Below are 12,097 nucleotides of genomic sequence, written 5' to 3'. Positions count from 1 at the left end.
CACCATATGCTCCTACTGCCAGGCTGCGATGTCTGTACGTATCTAACTTGTAAGAAACAGTAACATTGCAGCCTTTTCTGCTGTAATGATTTTACTCTTTGATGCCACGTGAAGACGTAGAGTATTTGGTACATTTATTTTACATCAGAATTTGTAAGCCAAAACCAGAAGTGGTGACGTGTCTCTATTATACTTTTCCTCTGACTATTTCACTCCTGGTTTTTGCTTACAAATACTGAGGTAAAAAACTCACCAAACATGTGCAAGTGGACTTAGGGAGAGTAAATGCACTTATAGTGCTGATATCACACCGCCCTTGTATTCAATTATGCAATATTCGCAATAATGTTTAAAACAGGATTTACCTGCAGATTATCACTTTGAGTGCAAGTAAATACTGTTTTTATCTGTATTTGTTGACAGGTTCCTTTTAAAATCAGACAAATTTGCTAAAACTTGCTTTAATTAATTAATTAGGAAATGTATTATATTGCTTATTTAACCAGTTTTTGTCTAAGTTTGAATGTCATGACTACTATATGTGTTCATTCAGTTTTCTTGCATCATCATCTCCCCCAAAATATCAGGAAATATTTGGACTGAACTCAGATACATAATTTAATGTGATAAAAGTTTTTATTTATTGAAATATTCAAATGACAATGTCCAGCTCTTCTGTTCTCTTCCAGTGATGGTCCATTGCTCTCTTGTATCTGATGACTATAAAAAAGAAGGGAAAAAATAAGCATTGTTAGGTTCGCTTGCCTAGAAATGTCTATACTAATCTCAGTAACAATACATATGTCAGGCAGGGTGATTTTTCTCCATATCGTCAACTCAAGCTTTGTGAATACAGGAAGGAACCACAGAGTATATGACCGGTGGTTGGCCAAAACACAGATTATTGGACGCTGGGTATAACTCACATTCAAGGGTCCTAAAGTGAATTCTGCATGCCCAAAAGATGATACCACTGATGAGTGATGATCTGACAGTAAAGGGTCCCGCTCCCACAGCCCCCATAGCTGAGCTCCCAAGTGGTAGGTAGAAAGGCACATTAAATACAAAAAAAAAGTGAGGGAGCACAAGATCCAAATGTTGAGTAACCAGGTCTGCCTTATTTTGTTCAACATTGGCAATAGATAATAAATAAGAAGCAGAATACAAGCCATTAAAGTGCCGGATGCACCTCACAAGCATCATGGCATCATCGGTGTATAACACATTCATCTTCGGTAATAAGTCTGCTGTGCCATGTAGATAAGAGGGCGAACTTTCCATCACAAGTTTTAATCACTCGTTGATGTATTTAGAAATGTTCTCAGTAAAGAGAGATCCATATAAGATTATAAGCATCCCAAAGGAAAGCTAATGACAGATCATTTTTGGAAGACATCTTCTGCCCCAAATGATTGTTTTTTCCACCTAAATGTGGGCAGATTGGTTAATCGGTAACAGGCTTAGATTCCATCAAAGTTATGACCTGTGTCAAGTGTACTGCTGGGGGGAATATTAATCTGCTGCCAAGTGATAATGGGATCATTGGGCAGTAGGGTTTTCTTCTGACCATCTGTTAAGGGGATAAAAAGCTAGCAAGGACCGGAAGGAGTATCTGTACCTGGAGAACGTCTTCATTGGATGATCCCTGCTCCTGCTTGTCTGCCGTCCTTTCTTCCTTCAGAAGTGGTAGTCACACATGGGGTACCTGACGGCCAATCTTCGCAGAAGACCTACTGAAGAATCGTCATGGCTTTAAGTGTGCCTCAACAACCTGTCTGCCTCATCAGCAGAGCCTCCATGGGTTGTTGCAGTCAATGATTCTCTGGACTCCTGTGCAGGGACAAGCATCGTAATGGAGGAAGCAGCTGGCAGTCCCAGCCCCACTCCGACACATTCTTAATGTGGGTCAAAGAAGCGCCGTGCCTGCGTCTCCCCTTCTCCTGAATGCAGGCGGCCATCTGGTGTTCGGGTGTACAGAAGGGCATCACTTAAAGACCTTGAGTGATGGCGCTTTGTGTAAAAAAAAATAATAATTTAGTAGATCATAAAGGTTACATGCATAACAAATTAAAAAGTGCGTCATGCAGTGGATGACGACACACAGCAGGAGGCAACGCATTACATAAATGGTTGTGTTGGGGTCCAGGCTATAAAGGTAACTCAATATATGAACAGCTCAAAAGTGCACGTAAATATCACATGAAACATGATATAAGTGCATATCAAGAGATCTGAGTCAGTATAGGCAAGAAAGTGGACATAGAGTATGATGGAAATATCATGGAGTAATAGGCAGTTGAATAGCTCTAACTATACAGTATATGTTGTATACTCATGGACTATCCTACGTCAGACATGACACCAACCCTGGTGCTTGTGCTTGTTTCGGCACAAACTGGCTAATAGAGCAGTAAAAAATATGTGCGTATATAAAGAGCCAGACTTTATTGATGTATGCTATGGTTAGAGTTTCGGATCAGTTCTCAACCCCCTGAACAAGGCATGCAGCGTGTGACGTCAGACAATGTGACCGGAGTCTTACATGGAAGGGAGTCTCATCACATGACCACAAGGGCCGCTGCTCTAGATACAGCTGGGGATGCAGCCTGTCCTTCTGTCCCGCACATGCGCACCACCGGTACTTTGGCACTTTATAAGCCAGAAGGGAAAACTCGGCTCAACGATGGGATGATGAAACAGGAAAAATATTATTAAAGCAGCTGGCAGGACTCCTAGATGTGGAGCTCAAGAAACGAAGTTAGATCATTCCTGATATTGAATATCGCAATGTGACTGTGACGTCATCCTCCTATACAGAGCTGCCACTAGGAATTTCAGGGCCCCATACTGGCAAAATTTTTGGGGACCCCTGTCTCACTATGACATTCTGCCCCCGTGTCTCACATTCTGCCCCTCCTGTGTCTCACATTCTGCCCTTGTGTCTCACTTTCTGCCCCCTCCTGTGTCTCACTGTCACATTCTGACCCCAAGTCTCCATTCTGCCCCTGTGTGTCTCCATAATTACCTTTTTTTTTTTTTTTTTTTTAATCTGTTGTTGTGATCCCGAAGCAGCATAAAAATGGTCTGAGGACCCTAAGAGGAAGACAAAGAATTGGTAAATAGCGTTTAGAAGGGAGAAGAAAGGGTGAGAGGGTTAGTGAGTTTAGACGTCGGGAACTGAGAAGGGAAATGCTTTTCTCTCACTATGGGACGTATGGATAGACATTTATATATTGGCTTCTTCCATTAAAATATACAATATAGTATAAAGATATAAAGGGAAGACACAAAGTGTATCTACCCCTAATATCAGGAGCCTCAGTGTCACAACATGTCACATACAACAATGGGGGAAGCTTTTCCTTACTTTGGTGGACGTTGCACTTTTTTGCTGCTGTCACTTTTGCTGATGGAGAAATAGAAGAAATGATCACAAATAAATACCTTATAAAATAATTATCGGGAACAAGTCCTGGTCCCATAAGGACACAGACAATAAACATAATGTCTTTCCTACACATTTCTACATGATACAGATATATGGATAGATGTCATTACTGATTATTAGCTCATTGTATAAATAGCACTTTCACAAGCATTTGCATGGGACTGATCTCCTGCCAGGACGAATGATTGAATACTTTTGCATCTAGAAGACAGCAATTAGGACATAAGGACGTGTCCATTAGTGGGGAGAGGTTAAGGTACCTACCTGTTTTTGACCTGGCTCCTGTTCGTCCTCCTGAAACATTTTGGCATCCACCATTTACGTTTGCATCTGAAAAAAAAATCCAAACAAACAAATTGAGACCCAGAGAGTTCACATTATCATTGTGATCAGTCTATGAGGATATATACAGCGATATTATCCTGTGTAACGTCCTGCGCTTATGTCACAATGTGACGTCATCGATCTAAAGCCCAAGGTCTCGTTAGAGTAAATGCAGCCACGATCGCTCTTATTACTTACGGGATCGGCTTTGTGTCGGCGCACGCCGTCTTTACTTCTGGCCTGTGACAAAAATAAAGTTTTCATTAGAAACAGAGATACTTGTGTTTGTGTCCTAAATAAATGCAGTGACTTAAAGAGTATCTGTCAGTAGGATCAACCCTCCTAAGCCGTCTATATGGGCATACAGGTCATGGAAAGCTGAATAAAATGATATATTGATGTCTGCGATCCGATGTCTTATTTCAGAGAAATCCATATTTTTCTTTCCTCTCCAAATTGGCCATTGGGCACTGGAAACAGTTTTCCGGATGGCCACTTTGACTACCAAGGTTGAAGATAGAAGGGCTGGTGTCTGTTTTCAGTGCCCCGTGGCCACATTGGAGCGGCATCGATAATCAGAAGAGACCAGGAGCTCAGAAAATTGTGCTTACTGTAACTCTGGTATAGGGGATCCCAAAAACCAATAGCCCCCAATATGTACATCCATGTTTTATATCCTCCTCAGTCTCTGCCCAGTGATAACAAGTCATTCATCAGTTACTGATAAATAAAATCATATACAGCCCATAATATCTGTATATGTCACTGTCTCTCTACTTACAGTCTGGTGGTCTCTGCGCTGTGGTCTTCTTCTGTCATCTTCAACTCTATGGCATCCATGGCCACTGCTTGCTCCTCTTCCTCACTACTGGACACATAACATAGACTCGTTTTTTATTTGCAGTGTTTTTATAAATGAATTCAGAAAATAAAGTAAAAAAAAAGCCCCATGCGCAGTTCGCCACATTTTGAGCAGACGTCCCATCCCCGGAACACTGAATGGTGAATAGTAAATAGTTTATTGCTCCGTGTGTGACCCTCTGTTCATTATCCCCATTTACAGGGGCAGAACTACAGCCGTGTCAGCCATATGGACTGCAAAAAGGAGAGCATGTTTGGCCTGAGAGGAGGAGCGGGGAGAGAGACGATCAGGAGGAGAGCTGCACAAGTCTCTCTCTTCTGCTGGACCCTGATCATTGCAGGAGCGGAAGCTGGAGGTCACCTGACAGGTCCTAAATAGCTCTAGGCCCCTCCCTGATGTCACATTCCCACAAGGAATCTTATAGAACGGAGGGATAGAAATGGAGAACAACTGTATAGAGGGTACGGAAAGGCTCATAAATAAAGGATCTGACCTCATAGGTCTTTTATTTTTGGCTCCTCCATCAGTTATCATTACGTATATGCAGCCATGTTTTATACCAAGTGACTGACAGTGCCATAACTATCCATTTATTGTCCCTTTTCTCTCATTCTCTTCATTACCTCCTTTCTGACATATGTTTACCCCTTTAGACAGACAAGTGAAGGGTAATTGTGTAATGGGAACCAATGCGTTACGACATAGAGAGGCATTAAATGAACAATGGATTAACCCTGGAAACTTGATAATTCTCTGAACAGAAAAAGTGTTAGAAATTATTTTAACGTTAGCTTATCAGACTAATTCGAAAATATATACCGTATTCATTTTTTTTCCAGTATTAATGCAAATGCAGCGATGAAAGTTCGTACTTGATGGATAACATTGGGACACCCTCATCTGCCACATATATATTCATCACTATTACAAATAGTTATGGTACCTGAGGAGCCCTATTACATATTTTGCATTGGAGCCCAAGAAGTTCAAGTTAAACCTCTGACTGCATCTATGTCTCATAGTAAAAAGTGTTGAGAAAATGGAAAACGGTCTTAGGAGCGCAAGAAGAAGACTCAGACGAGAGTCCACCTGATGAAGACGGATCCTCCGTCGAAACGCGTAGTGGTTTAACCTCATCTCTCGTCTGAGTCTTTTTCCTGCGCTCCTAAGACCGTTTTCCATTTTCTCATTACTCCTATCCTCCATCGGAGGCTTTCGGCTGGAGCTGCGGTGGAGACCTGACATCCTAGTCTGCCCCTGGGTTGCTTCCTAAGCGCTCCTCTATGACCGCTCATTACTGACTCTAATTCATAGTGAAAAGTAGCTGAGAACTACAAACATTGAAAGTCGTGGACCATGATTACACCAGTTACTTACGGCAGTAGCTCTTCAGAAACCCGTGAAATTGTTTTATAGAATCCGAAGCACCTGAAATGAAAAAAAGAAAGTTCTGAGTAGAAGAACTGATACTTAGGAAGCCTACAGATAAAAGTTATCAGCCGTGAAGTGCACAAAGCAGTGTGCTCTCTCGCCGGCAATAGAGCAGAGCGCACCGTCACTGCACATTGTAAGACAATTTGCCAGCATTTAAAGGCGTAACTTCTGGGCGGCTGGTTCTCCTCTCTGCAAGCCGGGTTCTCATCTTACAAGGTGAACTGACATTGCTCTCTGCTTTCCTGCCAGCTCAGTACTACTGATCTGATGTGGCGAGAAAGGGCAGTCTTTGTGAGCAGAGCACAGTGCACATTGCGCAGGGAATAGCCCAGCCCCTGATATAGACGGTCACTGCTAATGCTTCATTTCAGGGATAGTGCAGAGGCCGGGGCAGTGACCTCAGCTTCTGCCCCCTGATGATGTTTTATCTGAGTATCCCAGCATGCATTGGGATTTTCAAACAAAGCGTCATCAAAAAGGAAGTAAGAAAAAAAAGATGTTGCACGCCTGCAAGGAATTTTATAGAATTGAGGGATAGAAAAGGAAAACATCTTTGTAGACGGTACAGAAATGCTTATGAATAAAGGATCTGAACTCGCTGGTCTTTTGTTTTCGGCTCCTCCATCCTCCATCAGTTTTCACACTCTCCACTTACCTACTGAAAGTCAAACTCTCATACTCCCAAGAGTTTTCCTCCTGTTCCTCCTCACTCTCGTCTTCCTCACTATTGGACACATAAAATAAGTCATGTAAATCATATATAATCAACTTTCACATCCAGATGACACAAGGTTATATAAAGACTGGGGTAGGAAATGCTGAATGAAGACTCCCGATTAACCCCTTATTGAGGGCACACTATCTCTGTATGAAGCAGGCTCAAGAGAAAAGTCTGCCCCCTGAACCATCAGTGATGGCTCTGTTACATAGCTGGCACCCCACAGTACCTGATACAATTGGACCTAGCTGTGATTGCATCAGTTTAACCCTTTAAATGCTGCTGTTATGTATGATAGCAGTATTAAAAAGGGCTTTAAAATGGTAACTGCCACTTTGTATGGCCATCAGTCACCTCGCAAAGCGATCGTAGGGTGCTGATTGATTGACATTGCAGCTAGGGGTCTACTGGAGGCCTCTGTGTCCACCATGTGTGATCTCCTCACATGCATTGGGACACCCTCATCTGCCACATATATATTTATCACTATTACAAATGGTTATAGTAGCTGAGGGGCCCTCTTGATTAGAAGAATTGATACTTAGGAAGCCTGCAGATTAAAGTTATAAGACGTGATATACACAAAGCAGTGCGCTCTCTCGCCAGCAACAGAGCAGAGCACACTGTCACTGCACATTGTAATACAATTTCCCAGCATTTAAAGGCATAACTTTTGGGCGGCTGGTGCCCCTCTCTACAAGCTAAGTGTTCATCCTAAAATGTGAAATGACAGTGCGCTCTAATCTGTTGCTGGCTCATTACTACTGATCTGAACTGGTGAGAATGTGCAGTCTTTGCACACAGTGCACATTGCACAGTGAATAGCCAAGCCCCTGAAATGAAGGTCACTGCTAATGCTTAGTTTCAGGCATAGTGCAGATGCTGGGGCAGTGACCGCAATTTCTGCACCCTGATAATGTTTTGTCTGAATATCCAAGCATTCACTGGGATTTTCAAACAAAGCGTCATCAAAAAGTAAGTAAGAAAAAAAATCATGTCGCAAGCCTGGAAGGAATTTTAAAGAAATGAGGGATAAAAATGGAGAAAAACTTTGTAAATGGTACAGAAATGCTCATGAACAAAGGATCTGACCTCACTGGTCTTTTGATTTTGGCTCCTCCATCAGTTATCATTGCATATACATAGACATATATGCAGCCATGTTTTATACCGAATGACTGAAAGTGCCATAAGTATAAGTATATAATGTTCCATATTGTATGTACATATCCCCCAATATATATTTAGCCTCACACTCTCCACTTACCCAATCACACTCCAAGTCTCACTGTCATCTTCTTCACTATTGGACACAAAAAATAAGTCATGTAAATCATATATAATCTAATCTGACATCCAGATAACACAGGGTTATATAAAGACTGGGGTAGGAAATGCTGAATGAAATGTCCCGATTAACCCCTTATTGAGGGCGCACTGTCTCTGTATGGAGCGGGCTCAAGAGTAAAGTCTGCCCCCTCAACCACCTGTGGCATCCAACAGTATCTGATGCAACTGCAGCTAGCCGTGATTGCATCAGTTTAGCCCTTTAAATACTGCTGTGATGTATGATAGCAGTATTAAAAAGGGCTTTTAAACGGCGACTGACACTTTGTATGGCAATCGTCCCTCACGCAAAGCGATCGTAGGGTGAGGGTGCTGATTGGTTGACATTGCAGCTAGGGGTCTACTGGAGGCCTCTGTGTCTGCCATGTGTGATCTTCTCATGCATTGGGACTCCCTCATCTGCCACATATATATTCATCACTATTACAACTGGTTATAGTAGCTGTGGGGCCCTGTTGCATAATTTGTATTGAAGCCCAAGAAGTTCATGTTACACCTCTGATTGCATCCATGTCTCATAGTTAAAAGGTACCGAGGACTAAATCATCGAAAGTTGTGGACCATGATTACACCAGTTACTTACGACAGTGGCTCTTCATTAAGCGATGCAAGTGTTTCATTGGGATCAAAGCAGCTGAAATGAAAAAATAAAGTTCTGATTAAAAGAATTGACACTTAGGAAGCCTACAGATAAACATTAACAGCCGTGTTGTGCACAAAGCAGTGTGCTCTCTCAACGGACACAGAGCAGAGCGCACTGTCACTGCAGATTGTAAGATGATTACCCAGCATTTAAAGGGAATCTGTCACCACTTTTTTGGGATATCATGTAAAAATATCATTCAATTTAGTGTCACTTATGCATTATACAAGTACTTTTGATACCCCTTGACACGCCTCACTAATGATACATAAATACCTTTTTATTCCTCGCGCGATGTATGTAAATATGCTCGATCTGGTCCGATGAGTGGGGCTTATTTTCCGTCTCCACCCCCCCTCCTTTGCTTGATGTACGTATTCTTTTCTGTGAATATCACAGATCGCGTACAGTTACCACGCATGCTCATTCAAATGGCCTCTCGCGTATGCGCAGTGTGCTTTGCCCAACTGTGGGAATAGCCGAAAAACAATATTGCGCATGCATGGGCATAAGCAATTGCGTTCTATGGCCTGGAAGTATACTTGTATACTTGCGGGCCATAGAAAGCCATGGTGTGTGCCAGCGCATGTGCAATAACGACTTTATGCTTTGCCCACATTTGGGCAAAGCATACTGCGCACACGCGGTAACTCTAAGCGATCTGTGATAGTCACAGAAAAGAATACCTACAGCAAGCAGAGGAGGAGTGGTGGAGATGGACAATAAGTCCAGCCCATTAGACTAGACAGAACATATTTACATACACCGCTGGAGGAATAAAAACAATATTTATGTATTATTGGTGAGTAGAGAAAGGGTATCAAAAGTACTTGTATAATGCAGAGGTGACACTAAATTGAATGATATTTTTACATAAAACATGGTGACAGATTACCTTTAAAAGCGTAACTTGAGGGTGGTTGGTGCTCCTCTTTACTAGCCAAATATTCATCTTACAAAGTGAACTGACAGTGCGCTCTGATCTGTTGCCGACTCTTTACTACTTTTCTGATTTGACAAGAAAGCACAGTCTGCGCGCAGCACACAGTGCACATTGCACAGTGAACAGCCAAGCCCCTGAAATGAAGGTCACTACTAATGCTTCATTTCAGGGATAGTGCAGAGGTTGGGGAAGTGACCAAAGCTTTTCCCCTAATGATGTTTTGTCTAAGTATCCCAGCATGCACTGGGATTTTCAAACAAAGCGTCATCAAAAAGTAAGAGAGAAAAACAAAAGATGTCGCACGCCTGCAAGGAATTTTATAGAATTGAGGGATAAAAATGGAGAACAACTTTGTAGATGGAACAGAAATGCTCATGAACAAAGGATCTGACCTCATTGGTCTTTTGATTTTGGCTCCTCCATCAGTTATCATTGCATATACATAGACATATATGCAGCCATGTTTTATACCAAATGACTGAAAGTGCCATAACTATAAGTATATAATGTTCCATATTGTATGTATATATCCCCCAATATATATTTAGCCTCACACTCTCCACTTACCCAATCACACTCCAATCCTCACTCTCACAAGATGTTTTCACCTGTTCCTCCTCACTCTCTTCTTTATCACTATTGGAAACATAAAATAAGTCATGTAAATCATATATAATCTACTTTGACATCCAGATAACACAGGGTTATATAAAGATTGGGGTAAGATGTGCTGAATGAAGAGCCCAGATTAACCCCTTATTGAGGGCGCACTATCTCTGTATGGAGCAGGCTCAAAAGTAAAGTCTGCCCCCTGAACCACCTGTGATGGCTCTGTTACATATCTGGCACCCACAGTACCTGATACAATTGGAGATAGCCATTTTAGCATCAATTTAACCCTTTAAATACTGCTGTGATATATGATAGCAGTATTAAAAAGGGCTTTAAAACGGCGACTGACACTTTATATGGCCATCAGCCCCCACGCAAATCGATCATAGGGTGCTGATTGATTGACATTGCAGCTAGGGGTCTACTTGAGGCCTCCGTGTCTGCCATGTGTGATCTCCTCACATGCATTGGGACACCCTCATCTGCCACATATATATTCATCACTATTACAACTGGTTATAGTAGCTGTGGGGCCCTGTTGAATAATTTGCATTGAAGCCCAAGAAGTTCAAGTTACACCTCTGATTGCATCCATGTCTCATTGTTAAAAGGTACTGGGGACAAAACCATTGAAAGTTGTGGACCATGATTACACCAGTTACTTACGACAGTGGCACTTCACTAAGCGATGCAAGTGTTTCATTGGAATCAAAGCAGCTGAAATGAAAAAATAAAGTTCTGATTAAAAGAATTGATACTTAGGAAGCCTACAGATAAAAGTTATCAGCCGTGATGTGCACAAAGCACTGCGCTCTCTCAACGGCAACAGAGCAGAGCGCACAGTCACTGCAGATTGTAAGATGATTTCCCAGCATTTAAAGGGAATCTGTCACTTTTTTGGGATATCAAGTAAAAATATCATTCAATTTAGTGTCACCTAGGCATTAAACTAGTACTTTTGATACCGCTTGACTCCTCACCAATGATACATAAATACCGTTTTTATTCCTCCAGCGGTGTATGTAAATATGCTCGGTCCGGTCCGATGGGCGTAGCTTATTGCCCGTCTCTCGCCCCCTCCTGGCTTGCTCTACGCATTCCTTTTGGGTAATTCCTGCGTTCGTTTTGAGTTATCGTGCGTGCGCTTTCAAATGGTCCCTTGCGCATGCGTAGTGTGCTTTACCCAACTGTAGGCAAAGCCGAAAAACAGTATTGCGCATGCTTCGGCATGCACGATTGCGTTCTATGGCCAGCAAGTATATTTGTATACTTCCGGGCCATAGAAAGCCATGGTGTATGCCGGCGCATGTGCAATAATGATTTTAAGCTTTGCCCACAGTTGGGCAAAACATACTGCGTACGATCGAGAGGCCATTTGAATGCGCACATGCGGTAACTATAAGCGATCTGTGATATTCACAGAAAAGAATACGTACAGCAAGCAGAGGAGAGGGGGGTGGAGATGGACAATAAGCCTCACCCATCGGCCTGGACCGAGCACAATTCCATACACCGCGGGAGGAATTAAAATGTTATTTATGTATCATTAGTGGGGAGTGAAAGGGTATCAAAAGTACTTTTATAATGCAGAGGTGACACTAAATTGAATGATATTTTTACAATATATTCCAAAAATGTGGTGACAGATTCCCTTTAAGGGCGTATCTTGTGGGCAGTTGATGCTCCTCTCTACTAGCCAAGTATACATGTTACAAAGTGAACTGCCAGTGCGCTCTGATCTGTTGTCGGCTCATTACTACTGATCT

At 42.2% G+C, this 12,097-nt stretch overlaps 1 protein-coding gene across 1 annotated transcript; it reads right to left on the bottom strand.

The window, feature by feature from the left end:
- Positions 1 to 617: 617 nt before the first annotated feature.
- LOC141095886 (uncharacterized) lies at positions 618 to 11,561 on the bottom strand. Its single transcript, XM_073582261.1, has 13 exons — positions 11,515 to 11,561; positions 10,998 to 11,048; positions 10,287 to 10,355; positions 8,717 to 8,767; positions 8,054 to 8,089; positions 6,724 to 6,792; positions 6,012 to 6,062; positions 4,554 to 4,640; positions 3,971 to 4,012; positions 3,713 to 3,778; positions 3,368 to 3,406; positions 1,619 to 3,093; positions 618 to 720 (listed from the first exon to the last, which is right to left on the bottom strand). Exons 1-12 carry the CDS (start codon positions 11,559 to 11,561, stop codon positions 3,045 to 3,047), a joined length of 657 nt encoding a protein of 218 aa, XP_073438362.1. The 3' UTR covers positions 618 to 720; positions 1,619 to 3,044.
- Positions 11,562 to 12,097: the final 536 nt, after the last annotated feature.

Source organism: Dendrobates tinctorius, unplaced genomic scaffold (assembly GCF_039654945.1).
Source record: "Dendrobates tinctorius isolate UK_male_01 unplaced genomic scaffold, ASM3965494v1 ptg000070l, whole genome shotgun sequence".
NCBI classification, from domain to species: domain Eukaryota; kingdom Metazoa; phylum Chordata; class Amphibia; order Anura; family Dendrobatidae; genus Dendrobates; species Dendrobates tinctorius.
The sequence above is the reverse complement of the archived record's forward strand: the minus strand, read 5'-3'. Positions and strand labels throughout refer to the sequence as shown.

Excerpts from the sequence above, each read along its gene's own strand:
- LOC141095886 (XM_073582261.1), bottom strand. The coding sequence starts at position 11,561 with ATGCCGAAGCATGCGCAATACTGTTTTTCGGCTTTGCCTACAGTTGG. Across the intron at positions 4,641-6,011 it reads GTTTCTGAAGAGCTACTGCC|TAGTGAGGAAGAGGAGCAAG; the intron begins GTAAGTAACTGG and ends TTATGTGTCCAG. Across the intron at positions 3,094-3,367 it reads AAAGTGCAACGTCCACCAAA|GGTCCTCAGACCATTTTTAT; the intron begins GTAAGGAAAAGC and ends TCTTCCTCTTAG.